Source organism: Schistocerca nitens, chromosome 4 (genome assembly GCF_023898315.1).
Source record: "Schistocerca nitens isolate TAMUIC-IGC-003100 chromosome 4, iqSchNite1.1, whole genome shotgun sequence".
Classification (NCBI taxonomy): Eukaryota; Metazoa; Arthropoda; class Insecta; order Orthoptera; family Acrididae; genus Schistocerca; species Schistocerca nitens.
This window is the reverse complement of record NC_064617.1, coordinates 863,284,418-863,305,356: the sequence shown is the minus strand read 5'-3', so window position 1 is coordinate 863,305,356 and position 20,939 is coordinate 863,284,418. Positions and strand designations below refer to the sequence as shown.

Sequence of the window (20,939 nt, the reverse complement as noted above, 5' to 3'; positions counted from 1 at the left end):
CACGTACTCACAAGAGTCTAGCGTGCGCGGTATGTACACGCACGGAGGTGTATGAGCAGCCGCAGGTGGCGGCTGAATTTTGCTGCAGTGCAAGCGCACCCGCTCGAGAAGTGAAGGGAGTTCAGAGGGCCGTGGAAGTGGGGTGGGAGTGACTAATTATCCAGGCAAAACCAGAGGTTGGCCATACACAAACTCAGCTACGGAACCCTTGAGGTCTTCCTTGAAAGTCACATGAAGGCCAAGAAGCACGAAGGCAGTGCCTCTGTCCATAGTGAGTCATGGCAATGCAGGGCAGACTTTAAGGTGCGATGCCATCGCTCGACAAGCCCATTGCTTTGGGGTATGCAGAAGTATGAATTTTGACAATACCACACATTTTACATAAGTCAGAGAAAACTGAAGACTCGAATTGTCGCCCCTGGTCAGTGGTGAGGTAAACAGGTGAGCCAAATCTAGAGATCCACGAATCTAAGAATGCTCGACTTACTGTCTCAGAGGTAAGGTTCACAATAGGCACAGCCTCAGCCCACCGAGTCATCCTGTCAATAGCTGTAAACAGGTAACGGAAACCCTCGGAGGGGGGCAAAGGGCCTACGAGATCGACACGAACATGGTGAAACCGGCCTGGCGGTTGGGCAAAACAGCCAAGGGGTGGGGAAGTGTGCCTGGAAACTTTGTTCTGTTGACACAACATGCATGCCCTTGCCCAAGACTGACAGTCGCGACGCATGTCTCTCCAGACAAACTGTTCAGATACCAGACGGGTGAAAGCTTTGACACCGGGGTGTGCTAATGTGTGTAGTTTGTCAAAGACCTGGCGTTGAAGGGGCTTAGGAATGAATGGCAACAACGTACCAGTCGATTCATCACACCACACTAAGTCAGATATGCCAGGGAAAGTAGAGCGTACCGGTTGGAGAGAGGAACTGTGGTCCGAAATTAACTGAATGGTATTGGGGTCTGCCGATTGCAACCGAGGTAGGTCCGTTAAGTCAATTAAGGTTGTGACAGCACCAACACCCGAGAGAAAATCAGCAACCACATTGTCCGCTCCTCGGATGTAGCGAATGTCATTTGTAAATTGCAAGATGTAATCGATGTGACGAAAGCGTCGTGGGGGCAGATCAGCCGCACGATTTTTTATGGCAGGAACCAACGGCTTGTGATCAGTGAGCACATAGAAATCTCGTCCCTCAACATCAGTTCTGAAGTGTCTTATGGCCTCATAAACTGCAAGTAATTCTCTGTCGAATGCTGAGTATTCCTTCTGCGCGTTGTTTAGCTTTTTTGAGAAAAACTGCAGGGGGGTCGTAACATCGTTGTATGTCTGACTCAGTACTGCACCGATAGCATTGTCACTAGCATCAGTAGTGATAAAAATTGTGGCGTCCGCATGTGGGTGAGAAATAGTGACAGCGGAGGCCAACAGCTGTTTGAGTTCGTTAAATGCCTTGTCCATGTCTGGTGTCCATGGTACCTGGTGGGTGCCAGAAGTTTGTGGGCCAGCGAGAGCATCTGTGAGAGGAGCCTGCACCACAGAAGTGGCTGGCAGATGTTTTCGGTAATAATTAACTGTTCCGATGAACCTGCATAATTCCCTATAGGTCTGAGGGCGTAGCATCTCGAGAACCGGCTTGATCTTGTCCTGCGGTGGTGTCAGACCATCCGATGACACAACATAACTTAGAAATGTGATGGATGACTGGTGCAATTGAGTCTTTTTATCGTTCAGTTCAATACCAGCGGCTGCTAAAATATCTGTCACGACTTGAACACGCTCCTCACTCTGTTCCAAAGTAGAAGCAAAAACCAATATGTCGTCCATGTATACGAAACAAAAGTCTAGATGGGATAAAGTTTGATTGATGAAACGCTGCCACATTTGGGGGGCGTTTTTCAACCCAAACAGCATAAATTTGTATTGAAACAGCCCAAAGGGAGTGGTTATGGCAGTCTTTTCAATATCCTCTGGAGCCATAGGAATCTGATGAAATGCGTGCTTACAGTCCAAAACAGAGAAGTACTTTGCAACTGCGAGCGCATGATTGAAGTCTGCAATGTGTGGGACCGGATATTTATCAATGATTGTGCGGGCATTTAAATGCCTATAGTCTCCAACCATACGCCAAGTACCATCTTTCTTTTGGTCAAACAGGATAGGACTAGCCCAGCAACGGGATGAAGGTTCGATTATTCCCTTTTGCAATAGATCATCCAATTGTTCTTTTGCAATTTTCATAAATTCCGGCTTGAGGCGGCATGGGTGTTGCAATATGTGCGGCCCATCAGTTAGATGTAACCGATGAACTGTGCCATTAGTGATCACTGCAATACGTGGTGCGGCACGACAGTCAGATGTCCGTGAAGCGGAGCAGGCAGTGGCGGATGGGCAGAGCTGTGGCGCTGAGGGCAAGGAAGTACAGGTGTGCCAACTGCTCGTAGGCTGCGTAACGGCCGCGCGCGTGTTAACATGGGCGAGGTTGGTACACTGGTTCTTGGTAGCGGGCCGTGCCGCTACGAGCGCTGTAGGCACGAGTGGGCGTGGCCGAACAGCAGATGGCCGTAGTTCATTGCCACAAACTTGGCAAGTTAATTGTCCATTCAGAACGCAAGGAGCATGAGCACTCGGGCATACACTATCATTACAATTGGGGGTGCTGACACAGTTTATAGAGTTCACAACATTGTCGTTAAAGTGCGCGGGCACGGGAACACCAGATTGGCATGGATGACCTTGTCTGTAGCCGACGAGTCGTCTGCTTGTAGTGCCGCGAGGCGTTGTTGATTGGAGGCCAACTCGTGGTGTATTTTGCGAGGATGCAGCAGCATTTCTGTACGTTCCATCCGCAACTTCGAAGACTTGGCGCACTTCACTAGCCACTTGTTTGTCCAAGATTGCAGCTCCAAGTATAGGTTTACACACTTCTTAGCACAGCACACATGTTTGGTGTTAGCCGAACTGTCACTCAACGGAGTGAAAGGAATATGTTTGTTAAGGGGGGGGGGGGGGTAAAACACAGTATTTTGCACAAAATCTAGTGACAACTGATAGGGCTTGAGGAAATCAATTCCGAGAATAGGTTCTTCAGTTGTTGACACTAGAAACGTCCACTCCAGCTTGCACTCAGGCGAAAGTTTCACTGTATACAAAGTGGAACCCAAACACTGTAGGGTAGACAAGTTCACTACACGAAGTATTGTTTTGTGTGGTTGGACTTTATTTGTTGCTAGGTGAACCGGCAGCAAAGAGACGTCTGCGCCAGTGTCTACCAGAAAACATACACCTGATCATAAATCGCGAACATAGACTCGACCACACTTACTGTTGCTGTCCGAAACGGAGTGCAACGTGGGATGGTGCCCATTGTTTACATCGCAGGAGGTGGCACCGTAGCCTAGCTGCGGTTGGAGTTTGTGTAAGAACACGGTGACTGGCATTTGTGAGCTTGCTCCCCAAATCTCGCGTGGAAGAAACAGTAAGGTTGGGCGGGCCTGTGCTCCTGTGGGTAGTTGCTAGGTGACGGAGTATGTGCCCCAGAGTCTTCCACAGAGGCCGATGCACTGTCGTTGTGGGGAGCTGAAGGTGCAGGCAGGGCGGCTAGTTTAACAAACTTGTTATTAGCAGCACCAGACAAGGGTGTGGCGTCAGAAAGCGTCTTAGTGCGGTCACGTCCAGAATGCAGTGCACTGAGCTCACGTTGCCTGGCGGAGTATCCTCTGTCGGTGGCGTGTAAACGTTCATTTACTGGCCTATCTTCATACGCAGAGATTGCAGTCTGGACAGGCAAAGGCAGCTTTTCAGTCCAGATTTCTGCGAGCGTGTCATCAGGCATAACTTGCTCATCAACGAGAAGATGTATGCACCGCCACAGCTGGGACGGAGACCTGTTGCCGAGACGCTCTTCGTAGATGAGCTGTCGCACATTTTCTCTCCTGGTTTTAGATACGTGCTCCAGTATCGTCTGTTTCGCCACAGCATACTTCCCTGCTAGGGGTGTGCTTTGACCAGATCGTAAATTAAATCGACGCAGTCGTGAAGATGGTTCATGAGGCAGGCGAAGCGTGCGTCGTCGTCCAAAGCACAGACATTGAATGTTTGCTCAACTAGGTTAAACCAGAACTCTGGGTGAGCGGGTTTGAAGTCTGGTAGTTTCGGCAGATTCGGCACTGCAGTCACTGCGGAGGTGCGCCTATTACTTCGGATGGAAGTAGAGCATGCAGAAGATAGCGAGTCCGAATTATTGGCGTCCCATAATGCGGGAATCGCGAGGAATCGCGAAATTCACTTGACACCGGGGGGGGGGGGGGGGTGTCTGAGAAGCGACGGACGCTCGAACGGTGTGAGGATTGTAGTCAAAATGTGCATTCTCATCGATGTGGTATCTCGGAGAGAAGCCACAAGTACTTAAGTACGCCGGTGAACGTCCGTTACGCACACAGTATTCGCTCGACCGTGAGTGGTGGGGCTGGTTGTAGATGTCGGAGTAATTACTGTCCAGCACAGAATTGTTGACTTGATTAGAAGCAACACAAGGATCCCACACACCGCCACTAGGATGCACACTCGGTGTGATATTTGCTGTTTGGCGAGCATTGAACACCTGTTGACTAGCCGGCACGGAAGGATACACACGTGGCGGGAACTGATTCGAGTTTGAATTTACTACTGGATTTTCCAAAGTAGCAAAACCTCGCTCGACGCCATGAACTGTATTGAATTGTGCGTTCGACACAGGAGCAGGAATGTTCTGACCAACACTCTGTGGAGAACACATGGGAAGGTCTAGGCCAACAAAGCCAGAGTCCACGACCGTTGGCAGTTCGAAGAAACTGGCGGCACTCGATGAATTCCACTGCATGTTCTGACTGAAGGATTCCAAAGATTCTTGCGGCATGTCCACTACGACAACAGGAGTGCTGGAGAGATATTGCTGAAATGCAGGTGGCGGTGAGTGCTGAAAGGCCATTGTCTGGAGCTGAACAAAGGCCCTCGCGATTGCGGAGAAACCCGACGCGGTAGGCGCATAAATAACCTTCGGGCGGTAACTCGGACGCGTATTACACAAAAAATGGGGTCACCAGTGAGGGAATATGGAATAGTTGTAGGTAAACAACTAGAATTCTCTCAGATACAGATTTATTCACACTTAGCTTCTACACAGATACAAGTCCGGAGGCTAACTGCCATTAGCGTCCAACATGCTTCCCAAAACCCTCTCCTCGAAGATAGCACACTTTCGCACTGAACAAATATCGATATTTATGGCACTCTATGCCACATATTTCTCTCCTAGCTATTATGTTTTTGCACTTTGTGTAGTGTATAGTTTTAGATTTTTGAATATTAAAGCATCTAATCAAATCCAATTACAATTTTGTTCAATTCAGTACCCCATATAATCATCCTTTGTTAATGTATGTTGGTGTGATTATGAGTCAAGAAGTATTCAGAAATAAAAGAAGAAAACGTCATCCACCTGATTCCCTTGACCCAAGTCTTTCAAGTTATTATATGAGAGGATCATGAGTGAGCTATATTTTCAGCATAAAGCATAAAGGAAGTCATTCTGTTCAAGATACCTCATTATGTTTCAGCTCAGTCATATGTTCTATGATTTTACAATAGATAGATTTCAATTATATTGGACAGTTGTTTTGTTGACATTCCAGAGATTGTGATCTGTACTTTCCTCCAAACACTGGACATAATTTTTTGTTTGGGAGATACATGATAAACTATGGTTAAGAAAAACAGTAGCTCACCTGCAAATTCTATATAGAATCTGACAGAGATGACAATGGACCCAAGAGACTCATTCAGTTTTAACAACTTCAACTGCTTGTCAGTACCACTGACATTAGTAACTATATCATTCATGTCCAAGGTGCTGCAAGAGTTAAAATGTGTAGTACTCCTGGATCTACCTTTGTAAAGGTACATTTGAACATAGAATTCAGCATGTATTTTTTATCATTACAACCACCAGTTCTAGTTCCTGTGATCATTAATAATGATTGAGAATATGAAGTAGTATTGTGAAGTTGGGTCAAAAGCTGGAGTGCAGTTAAAGAAAGGTGTAGAAAACTACTGACCATTGTACATTGATAAGTGCATAGAGAGAGCAGCATCATGAGAGCAGGTTAAGAACAAAGTGCTGTGTAAGGGAAGATCCTGTTTCTATCATTTCTGGGAAAATTCACTGCAGAATGACAGGCCAAATTGACTGATCTATTATACACATAAAATTGCTTACACAAAATGCATTCACAGTTGTTAACATGGACAACCGTCAGCTGTATAATGGAATGACAACACTGAAAATTTGTGCTGGACTGTGATTCAAACCCTGGTTTCCTTCTTATCACAAGTGGTCACTTTACCATTAGGCATCCAAGCTAGTTCATGGCCATATCCAAACTCACATATATCAATAACCAAGTTTGGTCTGGCTGTGTGACATGATCAGATAGCCTAATGGTAAGCAATTGCCCATGATAAGTGTGAAATCCTGGTCCGTGTCTCAGTCCAGCACAAATTTTCATTGTCGTCATTCCATTATACAGCTGATGGTTGTCCATATTCGCAATTCATATATTTCATGAGGCTGTATTTACTTCAGTGCCTGTTGCATCGTCCTCCTGAAGAACATCAGCAATGCGATATCACATAAAAATGCTAGTTAGCAATAAGTATAATAAAGAGTTATTGTTTCCAAAACAGCAAGTGGACTATCTGGAAGGATATTTTGTAATACTGTCTGAAGTAGCTAATGCATCACATTTGTAGAGTACAAAAAATAAAGTTATATGCTTGGTATGGACATAACTATTTTATATGCTTAATGTTGATGATCTGTATGAGAGACTATACCACATTCCAATACAAATATGTCAATATTTTTATGTGCTGTTTTTGACAAGTTTAAATTTTACTTTTATTTCAAAACGTCACAGAACTTATCATTGTTTAGCTTACAAGGACAATGAAGGCAAGCCGTGGGTCTTACCAATAGTGCAAAGAATTGGAGAGAAAGTGGCTGCTGACAAAAGCCTGAACCATGAATATCTAATGCTTCTTGGGATTGAGTCACTCAGTTCTGCTGCCACTAAACTCCTGTTGGGTGAAAAATCAAGAGCTGTTCTTGAAAACCGGGTATGGCAATACTGTCTACAATACTATTTTTGTATTTGCATTGTAGAACATATAAGATTGTTGGCAAATTATAATTTTCTAAATTTTTCTTCTGCTGCATTTATTTGTGTAATTTTTACATCCTGTCAGTTCTGAAATTATTATAATAATGAATATTTCTGGATGGAATAATATGTGAAAGATGACCACTCGTCTATAGCAGACTGACGTGTGGTACATAGATACCTGTAGCAGAAAACAGTGTTCGCTAGCTATTACGCTCAGTCTCTTCACATGCACATGCAGAACTAAACAGACACTCAAACACTCAGCAGCAATTGTCATTTTGAAATTAGATGGTTTCACCTTCAGGTGTCTGTAAACGATGCATACATCAATCAAGATCTGCAAGTTGTGCTTTCTCATACATAAGTAGGGTATACATTCTTCATCTGCATACACTGATAAGCCAAAACATTATGACCACTACCCTCCATGACACTGGATGCCATCTGATGGAGGAGAAGACATGTGACATGGTAACAAAAGAATGTAAGCAGATCAGACATGGATCAGGGATCACCCTAGTGAAGATATAGGTTGCGAAAGGGAAATCTGTTGAAATAAGTGAGTTGGACAAAGGATAGATTATTTTTACACAGAACCTGTGAACGATATCTCAAAAATGGTGTAGCTAGTTGAATGTTCAGAGCTACTGTCATAAGCATCTGCAGAAAGAGGTAAGAGGACAGTGAAATTACCACTGTGTGCTAAATGGTTGGACATCCATGACTCTTCACAGAATGTGGAGTTTGGATGTTTGTCTGCTCTGTAAAGAAGGATAGACAGTGATCTGTGGCATCTCTGCTAAAAGAGCACAATGGTGGTGCAAGCACAAGTGCTTCAGAGCACATGGTTCAAGGTACATTGTTGAAAATGGACCTCCACAGCAGACCACCCATTACGTGTTCACATGTTGACCCAATGAAATTGTCAATTATGATTGCAGTGGGCACAAGACTATCAAGATTCAACCATCAATCAATGGAAACATGTTGGCTCTTCAGGTGAATTACATTTTTGCTAAACTAGATCCGTGGTTGTCTCCACAAATGCTGTCATCAAGCTGAATGGTGCCTCAAAACCTGCAGTGCTCCATGGGAACAGGCTAGTGAGAGCAGTATTATTCTAAGAGAGACATTCTCCTGCACTCGCATGGTACCTGTGGTAGTAACTGAAGGCACGCTGACAACTGTCAATCTTCTGCATACTTTCATGCTTGATATCTTCACCGCTAGTGATGTCATCTTTCAGCATTATAATTTCCTGTGTCTGAGAGCCAGAATTGTGCTACAGTGGTTTGAGGAATGTTATAGCGAACTCATATTGCTATCTCAGTGACCAGATTTGCCTGATATAAATCCTAAGAAACCTATCTGGGTTGCTATCGGGCACCATCACCGCATACGCAAATCAGCAGCCCGTTATTTGCACAAATTACATGACCTGTGCACAGAAACCTACTGCCATGTACCTCCATAAACCTGGATCCTTGGTGTGCATAATCAGTTATGTATTTCATTCCAAAGATGGACAAACCAGCAATTAAGCAGATGGTCATAATGTTTTGGCTCATCAGTGTATACCAAATTCACTTGAAAAACAGTGTAACTATAAAACTGCTGGAAAATCCACAGACAAGAGGACTGTACAGGGGCAGTGTAGCAGAAACACATCTGCCACAACATCTTAGTACCCAGACAATTTTTTATTGTGAGTTGTTTGACAGCTTTGTAGTCACCAGGGTATTGTTTTCATTTGTCTCCAGCTGCATCATTATTCCATGAAATGGACATTTTCTTGGTGTTTTCTGACTCTAAGCCAGGAATCAAACTTGACTATAAATAGGGAAGTGGCATCAACAGTACCATGAAACCTCATTGTAACAGCAAGGGGAGAGTAGACATTGATTTGCATTTCAAACTTTTGCATCTAGCCAGTCCTGTAACAGAAATTTCATGTATTTTCATTTTTCATTTTTAAATGACGGCACTCACTTTGTATGTGCTGCAGTCTGTCTTCTGAAATTATAAAAATTAGTCTGAAAAATTCAGGTTTTTACAAATGTCAAAGCAGTTCTAAAACATAACATTTCAGGTATCTAGGAACAAATATTCTAATGAAATTTAAAAGTACTACAATTGAGAAAACCTTGTCAATACTGTATTTAATCATATATCTGTTACATTATTACTCTATTATACATCAATAATCAGTATCCGAAACCAAATTAAGCACAAGTATTATCAAAAACTAGTTACAAGTTCAATGCTTTTTAAGTATACTGTTGGAAATTAACACAGATTTCCATTTTCAGTACAGGTAAAATGGTTAAGACATTAAAGAAATTCAGTCCATGGTAAAAGACCTTCTTCTGTTTCAAGCTGCAAGATGCTGTATGACTGACAAAGTATGGCTTACTTGTCCACATGTTACATAAATATTTCTAAAAATGTGTAGAATTTTCTTACCATAAAAGAATAATTGACAATATATACCAAATAGCTCTAATATATTATACAGGAGTTAAATGTGAAAAAAAAAACTCTAGAAAATGGAGGAAACTGCTTATGGCAGTTGCTAGTATGCATTCCTTTGAGTCATTCTAAAATTAGTCATTACACTGAAGTACCAGCCAAAAAGCATCACTTTTTCTAGGTACACTATCCTCTATATACAACACTCTCCCCAACAGTAAATTGCAACATTATATTGTGCTAGAATCCTGTTATTGAATATTTTTGTTTTGTATAATCTAACTATAATGCGTCATTTAACATTACAATATATATGAAAACTGAACTATTCTCAAAACATTCGTTATAGGTTTGTAGGGATCTCATCGAAAGTGGAGATAATCCAATGGAGAACACAGATTAGACACCATAACATCTTTCATTTCACTATATATCTCAGAACAACATACAACATCACAAGATAAGGAATTTTGCCAATAGAGGGTGACCCAAAGTCCTTCAGTTACAGATATTTAACACTGACTGTATTTTGTCACTTGTTTGTTGATCATGTCACTACATCAGTTTAAAAAAAATACTTGGGCACCATGTATGTCGGGGAACTGGTGTTTTTCAGCACAGTCAGATTTCATAGTCTCTGGAATCGGAACTAGTGGCAGTTCCCACTGGTGACAGCCAGTCAGGGTGTGGTACTTTTGCACTGCACTGCTTGGCGGTGGCTAGCAGCATTGTGGATGGTACTGGAGCGGTCTCCTCTGCTGCCTTCATGTCCAAGAGTGCCAACGGCAGTGACTTAATGGAAACCATTTTGTCTCATTCCCAGTATTAAATTTTAAAAGTGTGTGGTTCACACTACAGATCCTCGTACAGGCCACCATACTATGGCATGAGTGGTGGGCGGACTGAGTCATCCTGCAACCAGATGAAAGATATACTGAGAGCTCCTTGTGCTTGAAGATGTTCCTGTGTCCATGTAACTGTGGCGTGGAGAATGGATATGGGTCATCTTTTTTCTGCGGTGTTAACTGAACTTGGTGACGGAGGCTGGTGGAGGTAGGTCATAAAGCTTGTTGGTAATTAGTTCCACTGGCAGGCATAGCTCTTTGCCTTATACGGCTGTGCTGCTGAATGTTGTAGACCCCCTTGGATTGCCAAATGTGGGCCCAACAGGACAAGCAGCAGTGCATCTGTTCATGTAGTGTTGACACATAACAATGACACCTTCAAGTTATGATGCAACCTCTCCATCATACTGTTGCTGGGTGGAGGGCAGCTGATGGTGAGAACACCTATAGTTGTAGGCTTTCCTGAAGTAAGGACCCCTGTTCATGAGTCTGGGTATTTTGACATTAGCCTCTCAGTACACATATTCCTTACTGTCATTTCTTGTTAACAATATTAGCTTATTCCCAAGAATAAGCAGCTTTCACAAAGTTAATACTTGGCAGAAATCCAATCTACATTTGAATTGCACTTCCTTGCTTCTTGTGCAGAAAGGTGTGCAGTATACTGTTGCATCCATTTTCAATAAGCTACTGTTCAAATTCAAAAATCTTAGCAGTAATTCATGCACTTTCAAATTGAAACTGAAGAGTTTCCTCATGGGTCACTCCTTCTATTCTGTCGAGGAGTTCCTTGAAAAATTAAGCTGATTCTTGTTGTATTGTTGATTGTGTTTACTTAAACTTATGGATTGACTTTTTTCGGGTTCATAAACATTTTATTTTTATCTGTTATTACTTTTATGTTGTTTTATTTTTATTTTATTTATTTTGATCCAACACCAACTGATTACAAAAAAAGGTTTTTTTTGTTCCTGTCTTCTGGATAAGTCAGAGCCTTACTTACTAAGGTTACATATTATTGGCTGGCACTTTTATCTACACAACTTTTTCTAAATTTAGTTGAGAGAACAGAGTTACATATATGGACTATGCATAAAAAAATTGTTATTGCCATACTTAGATTAAGAAATCTACAGTTTGTAACACAGTATTCATATCTGACATTCAAATATTTACAGTTTGTGACACCGTCTAAGATCTGAGATTACATATATTTTTAGATAGATGGTCTTCCACCATATGAGTGTACTAAATCTAGAAACTCATCTATTGAATATACAGGATTGTTTAGGAGCCATAATTTTAATTTCATTTTTAGTTTTGTAATGGGCAATTTGGAGATATCAGGATGGAAGCAATTCAGTAGTTTTATGCCTGCATAGTGAGGGCTTTTCTCATAAAGTGTTGTTCTATGAGAGATAATGTGGGGTCTCTCTCTACCTCTAGTGTTGTGATCGTGTATTTCTTTATTAAGTGTTTTGTTACTGTTTACTGCCATAATGATTATCTTCAGCACTTACAGGTTATGAACAGTTAGTATTTTAAATTCTTTAAACAAATTTCTGCAGGACTCCCTGGCACATTTCTTTCCCATAATTCTAAGTGCCTTCTTTTGTAAGGTAAGTACACTTTTCATATTACCTTTACTGCTGGATCCCCATACCTCTGTCCCATAACTTAGATGGGATTCAAATAGTGCAAAATATATTTGCCTCAGAGTGGTGATGTTACAAAAAGGTGTCAGTTTTCTTAGGACATATATGGTAGCACATAGCTTTTTGCAAATATCATTCACATGATCAGACCAGTTTAACTCTGCATCTAGTGTCAGGCCAAGAAATTTGGTCGAATATTGTTTTTTAATGTATTTGCCACCCATTAAGATTTGGTTTTCATGAGTTTTTTGCCTCCCAAGATCAAATTCAATATAGACAGATTTTTTTGTGTTTAATTTTAGTTTGTTTTCACTAAAATACTGCAGAATTAAGCCTGCTGCAGTATTGGATTCCACTTTGAGCTGTGAATAGCTTGGATTGCTGCATATTAACGTGGTATCATCTGCATATAAGATAGCTGTTGCATGGTTTGTTATGGACTGAATATCATTTACATAGATAATAAAAAGAAGTGGTCCTAATATTGACCCCTGTGTAATACCAAAATTTATGTCAGTGGTGTTTGATTTGTATGCATCCTCTGTAGTGCTAATAGACACAAACTGCTTCCTATTTGTCAAGTAGGACCTCATCAGATTATGGGCTGTGCCTCGAATGCCATAGATCCACAGTTTGTCCAGCAATATGGTCGTATCAACACAGACAAACGCTTTTTGTAAGTCTAGAAAGATGCCACAGACATGTTCTTTATTATCTATTGCTTGAGTGACACCTTCGATTAAGTTGGATGCCGCTGCAATGGTGGATGACCCCTTGACAAACCCATACTGCCCCTTAGAAATCACTTTTTTGCATACCAGGAAGTTCCAGATTCTTGTCTATATTACTTTCTCAAAGATTTTGGATATTATTGGAAGAACAGAAATGGGTCGAAAGTTTTCTACTAAATTCCTGTTTCCTTTCTTAAAAACAGGCACAACTCGGGCAATTTTCAACTCATCTGGAAATAGACCATCTTCCATATGAGAATTGATAACTGTTGATAAAGGTGATGCAATTTTATGTATACATTTCTTAAGAGTGTCCCGACTAAGACCATCATATCCTGCTGCATGGGAATTCTTTAAGCTACTCACTATTTTAATTATTTCTTCTTTACTTGTTGGCATCAAAAATATACTTCCTGACACTGGTGTTCCTCTGAATTTGTATTTATGATTTTTAAGCTGATTGTTTATGCTGGAGCCAACAGAAGCAAAGTAATTGTTAAATAGATCTTCTATCTTATTCTGATCAGTTTCTATTGTACCGTTTATCAGCAAGTGATTTTCAGTTGTATGGTTCCCAGATTTACCTATTTCTCTATTTACTAGTGACCATGATGTTTTGGAGTATTATTTGAGTTCTGAGTGACACTTCCAAAATGTTTCTGTTTTTCTGAAATTAGGAGCTCTACATAGTATTTCTGATACTTTTTGAACTCTTCTTTTAATTTTTTATTGCTCAAGTCATTTAACGTAGCATACTCATACCATCTTAGTTTTTCTCTAGCCTCAGTGACTGAACTTGGTATCCAGTTTCGGGTTACAGCATGTGACTGAATTCTCTTTTTTATTAATGGTCAGGCTTGGTTAAGAATGTAGAACAGTTCACTTGAGAATTTTCCATAACTATGAAGTGTCGTTAGAACAATGTTCCAATCCAAATTCCTTAGCATATTATTCAACTGAGTTATATTTTGGTCTATATTCATCCTAATATATCTATAGCAACTGTGTGTAGGAACCTTTTTTATGTGCACACTTAGTTCTACTGCATGGTGGTCTGACAAAGCACTTAGAATAACAGAAGATGTAAGATCGTAAATACCAGTGATTATGTTATCTATTGCAGACTGGCATGTTTCAGTCTCCCTGGTTGCAGTGTTTATCAAGTATCTTACATTATATTCAGGCAGAGTATTCTTGAATAGTCTAGTGTGTAACTTATCTGCTAATATATTTATGTTGAAATCTCCTATAATTACTAACTTGTTCAGGTGTGATATAAAAACATTCTCTATTATGTCACAAAACTTTGTTAAGAAAACTTCGAAGTTTCCACCTGGCGGTCTATATAAACATATAACATAAATTTCATCATTTGGTATCTTTATACGTGCTGCACATAATTCAATTGTTCCTTCTAATGAATATTTACTTACATTTACAGAATTAAAATCAAATGTGCTCTTTACATACATTGATACACTCCCACCTCTGATAGTAGATCTGCAAAACTTATTAGCTAGTACCATGTTTAGAGGTTTAAAAAGTTCTAATTTGGCATCAGATAGCCAGTGTTCACTAATACCAAGCACATCAGGCATAGTTTCATTTACAAAGACGTCTAATTGTTCATATTTCTTGCTCAAGCCCTGTACATTCTGGTGGATTATTTTAAAGTTGTAAATACCTTGTTGTAGATTTCTCTGCTTTACTGACTTAAATAAGGTCAAATCTCTGTTTCTCTTGTGGGCTTCCTCCTCTTTCTGGTTTCCACTAAAAAATCATTTAGATGGGATGGAGGCACTGGCTTCCGTCTGCTGTCTGAAGTTTTTTTTGTTGACAGTACTGGTTCTGCTAATGTTGGAGTTGATTCTGCTGCTATTGTGGATGGTTCTGCTGTTGCTAATGATGGTTCTGTTGCTTTTGCTGTTGATTTTCCTGCTGGTATTAGGGCTGGCTCTGTAGTTGATGGAGCTGTTACTGCATTTGTTGTTGTTAGTGTAACCGTTCTTGATGCTTTTACTACTTTTGGCTGAGTTGGTCCAGCTACCATTGATTCTGTTGCCATTGCTGGTAGCAGAGGTGGCTCTGCTGTTGATGTAGCTGCTGTTGCTGCTTTTGTTGTTGTTGTTGCTGTGATTGTTTCTGATGCTTTTAGCATTTTTTGTGGAAATACTTCTGCTGGTGCTTGCTTTAAAACTGTTGGAGCTAACGGTAATGATGTGCTGTCACTATGTTTGTTCAGTCTTTCTAACAGTTCACTGATTTTCCCACACAAAAGTTTCTTGCCCTTTTTGTTCAGATGCATCCCATGTTTCGTGAAGCAGTCTCTCTTAAGAAAATCTGTACAAAGAAAGTTTGTATTTGGATACATTTTGCATATTTCCTGAAATTGTGAGTTCACTCCCCTACTTTCAGCGTTTACACACAAAGTGGGGATAAGGTCATGTCTACAAGGAATGCTAGTGACAATCACGTACTGCTTCTTAGTACTGTCCAGAAATTTCCTTAAGTTGTGCACAGCATTCAGTGACTCATTACTGTACACATTATTGGCACCTCCAATTAAAAAAATATTATGATTTGTGCTTTTGTTATTGTCTTTTATGACGTCCTTTATAATTTCCTGCATTTGAGCACCTGGTTATACGCAACTGTAGGCTTTTAAGTCATGATGATTATTGAGAATTTCCGCAAGACCGCGTCCATGACTATCAGAGTAAATATTTAGGCCTACCTCATTTTCTGTGCTGTTGGCAGAGTATGATGTTTTTGGCGTAAAAACTGATGTTTCAGCAGGTTCAGTAAGAAGCTGAATCATGTTTTCTAATAATTTAATGTACTTTATAGCTGCTTTTAAGTCTTTGAGTACTTCATTTTTCACACTTAGTTCGAGTTCAGAGTTACACATCTCTGTGGCAGCTTCTCGGCCATTACACGGATGATTACAGTCACACGAAAATACATTATTGCGATTTACTTTCACGAAGCAGCTTGAATGATACCATATATGTTTTACTGGACATGTTCTAACACCGGTTTTCACTTTTTCACCACATGAGCGACACTTCACTGATGATAAAAACTCGTAGTTTACGGAGCAATTTTCTAATGTCTGACTCCCCTGTCCAGCACCTGGGCATGTGCAATGTGATTCCATTACATGGCCCTAGAACTGGTGAAATGTTTGAATAAACAGTTAGCAATGATAGTCATGCAGCCACTTACATGGCAGACATCAATGGAAAACTGAGAAATAAATTCCACCTGTCTGATCTATCCAAACACACTGTTAGGTGATCCTTTTTTAAACAGTGTGGTGACAAGGATGTGGTCCATGAAAATCATGAACCCTATGCCTTCCACACACTCATGGAAGTGCTTTACAGCTGCATAAGTGGCATACATATCCTGATCTATGGCACTTAAGTTTCTTCAGTTCTCTGTTAACAGCATGGAAAAGAATGTCAGGGTTGCCATGTGCCATCAGTGTGCTCTTGGAGGGCAGTGCCTACCACGACCTGGCTTGCATCCACCATAATAGCTGTCTGCATGTTTTTGTGTGGATGACTCAGCAGTACAGTTTGTATGACATACTCTTTCAATGACTGAAATGTGGCTATTGCTTCCTCACTCCAAGTCACCATGTGTTTTCCCTTAAGCAACATGGCGAGAGGTGTGAGCAATGACGCCACAAGAGGTAGGTGGCATAGACAGTAGTTGAGCATACCTAAAAACCAACATAGGTCCTTGAATTTCCTTGGTCATGTCATTTCCTAAATCAGTCTGTCTCATTCCACTAGAGGCAAAACGGCTGCTGTTGACATCTCAAACCCTAGGAACGTGACATTACCCTGGCCAAAAACATACTTAGCTGTGTTTATCACAACCCCTGCTTGTTGGAGTCATTCAAAAAGAAGTCATAGGTGCTTAGCATGCTGTGTCAGTGATTGAAAAAATATTAGGAAATTGTCCATATAACAACATGCCTGAGCTGTCAGGCATGAGTACATCCATGAGTAACTGGAAATGGTGTAGTATGTCCGCCTCAACGGTAGGTTTCCCGACGTATGCAGTTATGAATTCCTTATGATTGGATCCTGTAGACCTATGCCAATGAACAATCTCTTCTCAGCATATGCCAAAATGGATGTGTTATTAGCTGCCGTGATGTAGAAGGGAGTGTTCATACAGTCCGGTTGAAACAATTTACTTGGTAAAACACTGATGTTAGAGCCAGTGATCTCTAAAAACTGTGATATTTTGTCTGTCACAAAGAGCCTCTTTTAAATTTTCTGTGAGTCGGTGAAACTGACCAAAAGTGATCCATGGGTGAGGATCTGCATAGGACTGCCATAAAAACTCAGTTCTTCAAAGTTGAAGGTTTCATAGCCAGGAAAGGTGGTAATGTAGTTGCAGCGCATGTGTATTGTGTCTGTGCATGCGACCAGTGGAAAAGTGTTGTTCTCCTTATATGCATGTGTGTCATCCTGCTACTCCTGTCCATTATGAGCCTGAAATCCCATTGTTGAAGACGCACACGGAGAAGCCACTGAGTCAATGAACTGAGATGTCAATGTGGAATACAACACAGACATTTTTGCACATCGTTCACCTGGGTGCATGCTATAAACAAAAGTGTGGGTATGAGAGTCCTTAAAAATGAGCAAGGTGGTTGTGGCAGAGGGAGAGTGGCTTGAATGTTGAGCTAAGCCCTTTAGCAGCTGTTGGGTGAGTTCAGTTACTGATGCAGGGCTGAGCAAGTGTGTGCTTTGTTGTGGAACTGCAGTGATATCAGCACCAGCTACTCATATTGTTCTGGTGCCATCCACCATCTAGTTAATCACAATCCTGTTGCCTGCCCTGGCTTTGTTCTCCTGAATACTGTGCTCTGTGTAGTGCTCCCACCTATTCTGCAAGTGCTTTAACTTCTAGGGCTAGTTGATCAGATGTAGGGGCCAATGCTTCACCCAGCACACTTGCATCAGGGCAAAAGTTTCTGGTGGCTGCTGAAAACTCGGGCCTGGGCTGCTGGCAGAATGACTACTCTTGCACTATCCTTTTATGCTAGCCACCGTGTTTTCAGCTTTGTCTGCCACCATATGCAGTGCAGCATTTTTATCCGCTGTGAGGATAAGTCTCATGTTCTCTGGAAGACTGCTGAGCTGTATTATATGGAGGGACTGTTTGAAAAATAAGTCAGTCCCACTAGCAAGTGCAGGTTGCAAAGTAGCTGGGTGGTGGACATGTTTCCTAAGCCATCAACTGCCATTATGCTGCAGAGCCTGTATTCTGGTGACTATGCCAAGTACTCAATTAGGCAGACCTTAAGTGCTGCATAACTAAGCATGCATAAAGTCCCTTCTGCAATGACTGAACTTCACTTAAGTGGGCAACAACACAATGGAACAGTAATGTATCATCCTGTACATCATGTTGGCAGAAACCGCTTTCCATGTGCAGAACCAGAATTCTGGCCTTGACATCCAGAATGCCAGCAGTTTACTGCTTTTCACATTCTTGCCCTGTGTGCTGTGTGCTGAGGCTGTTGATCTTGCAGAGCACCTGTCATCTTACTGCTGCTCGGTTGCAAAGTGTTGTCATCATCCTCCATTTTTATGCAACCTTGAAACAACAGAATTCTTTTTAAATCATTAATTGATATGTGTACATAGAGATTTACAGCCACCATGCAGGAGCGGCAAAGATAAAGAATAATAGATTCTGTTGCTGCTATGCGACGGTTCATTTCTTTTACATTACAATTGTTTGATAACTTCAGGCCATCAGGCATTTACTATTGAGCGTATACTACAGTTTGTGAGGCAAAAATTACCAATATTACTACATGTAACTCTTTTGTATCAGTTGTGAATAAATAGTTGCCACTATGTAAGTTCCAACCCTCATATTGTGGTTGCTTTCTGGATTTGGTTGTGATATTTTTCTTGTTGTGATATGGAATCTCTGCTTCAAATGTTAGTTCAACAACAGACAGAACTTCTCACAATCCTGGACAGGCTATGCCAATGTTGCTCTCTCCCACTTCATCTCTGGCTGTTTTTCCTCCTCTGTTCCCTCTGTTTGATAGGGCAGCAGAAAATTGGGAAGCACATGGACACCACCTACAGCAACATTTACATGCCTTCCATAGATCCAGAGGTATTTCATGCACTGTTTCACTCCTAGATTTCTCCCACCTCATATCAGATGTTGTGGCAGTGGGCCCCATTACAGGAACCTTCTTTGTTGTCTTTTGACAGTTTGTGCTTGCTGTTGTCTTCCTATTATCACTGCTGCTCACATGTTGTGGCTGTTAGGGTTGAATTCTACCAATGCAAGAAACAGTCCCATCATCTTATCATGCCTGGAACACAACTCTCCATGGCCTTAGTAGCAAGTGCCGTTTCGTCGTGTCCAAGTCAAAAGAGTTGCACACGACAATGTGGTTTGCAATGTTATAATCCACACCACTTCTGACAAGGAAGTCCAGCAACAAGCCATACAATTGGAAAACCCTTCCCTCAATGAAGTGCTGTCCATTACCCAGTTGCATGAGGTCTCACACACCAATAGTTGGCAGCTGGAAGCCATGGAGTGGCTGCACTGCTGGCTCTTGTCACATCAGCTGAAGTAAATATCAGACTGTGTGTGAAACTGGCCAGACTCAGCTCTAGATAGGTCGCTGGCCAGCTGGTCAAGTGCACTCTGGAGGGGTTGCATACACATCCAAGAATAGGGGGTTTCTGCCAGTGCTGTCATCTTCTGACTTCCGTGGCACTCATACATCTGCATGCCAGAATCACGGCTGTGGAATCTTATGTAGGCCACCAGATTACCGAACAACACTCCACTTATCAGTGGCAGCACAATTTTGTTTTGGCTCCCCTAGCAGTGTGCTATGGTACTTAGGCATGGAGAGTTCAATGTGTACTAGGACTGCAGATATGTACCTACAAAAATGAAAAGAATAAAACTGTAATTTTATTTTTAAGGTGACAATTGAAACTTTATAACTACTCCTTATATGGAGAATGACTTGATCATTAAAGAGGCTCAACAAAGCATGGGAACCAGCCATGACTGTGCGCTAAGTCATCATCAATTGGAGAGAAACAAATTGAAAGAGGACACACTGATGGGGGTTCGAATTCAGGACAGCTGGTTAAGGTATCAGCAACTTTCTGGAGCACTTATGCCAAGACCTGCAGCTTGCAGCCAGGCTTCCCCAGCTGTGCAGTGTGGTGATATCCATTGCTTGTTTCTTCAGCAGGGTGTTATGAATGTCAGCTTCCCCTGCCAGTGCATTTCTAGCAAGCTAGAATTTGAACTGACTCTCCACTGCAGCTTCCACAGGTGCACCTCAAGATGGAGAGTGTAAGGGGTCAACCGCCCCTTATGTATTGAGAACAATATATCATTGCCTCACACAGGTCACAGTAGGTACTATGGATAGTCAAGCGCTGAGTGCAGCAGAGAGTAGTCAGCGTTGAGACTACAAGCAAGTAAGTTGTTGGCTGCTAAGTGAACAGGGCAGATTTTGGCAGGATGACCGACTGCAGTTACAATTGTTTATCTGCTGTGTGTGTCACATGGGCCTGACCTCCAGCAAATACGTAAATGGCATTAATTGAGTGATTTGTTGATGTGTATAAGTGTTCATTTGTGTGCTGTGATTATGCAACAACCGTGTCAGACACCCACGATTTGGACTGCAGTGAGGATTGTGCATTCAATGCCACATGAAGAATAATGGCAAGTAGCGACATTAATAGGTGACCTGTCATGAGTTAGCCATTATTATTTTGTCAGATGTAGGGAGTAACTGCCTCATTCATGCTGTTTAGACAATAAATAAAGAAAATTAACACCAAGTATGTACCAATTATTGCTACCTGACATCCTAATTAGCTTTATTGGATTTGATACGAGACAACTCCCGTGCAAATATTAACCGATCAGCCTTCAACAGTTGCACGTGGTCAAACTATTCTAAACTGTTAGGCTATAATCCACTAGTCAATAAAAGTGGGTTTAATAAG

The 20,939-nt window shown here is 41.6% G+C and overlaps 1 protein-coding gene across 1 annotated transcript in view; it reads left to right on the top strand.

Moving 5' to 3' along the window:
- The window catches only part of LOC126253325 (aspartate aminotransferase, cytoplasmic-like), an 83,048-nt gene that overhangs the window by 43,490 nt on the left and 18,619 nt on the right, over positions 1 to 20,939 (top strand). Inside the window, exon 2 of the mRNA XM_049954588.1 lies at positions 6,972 to 7,153. Coding sequence (XP_049810545.1) covers positions 6,972 to 7,153 — 182 coding nt within the window. The remainder of the gene's footprint in view (positions 1 to 6,971; positions 7,154 to 20,939) is intronic.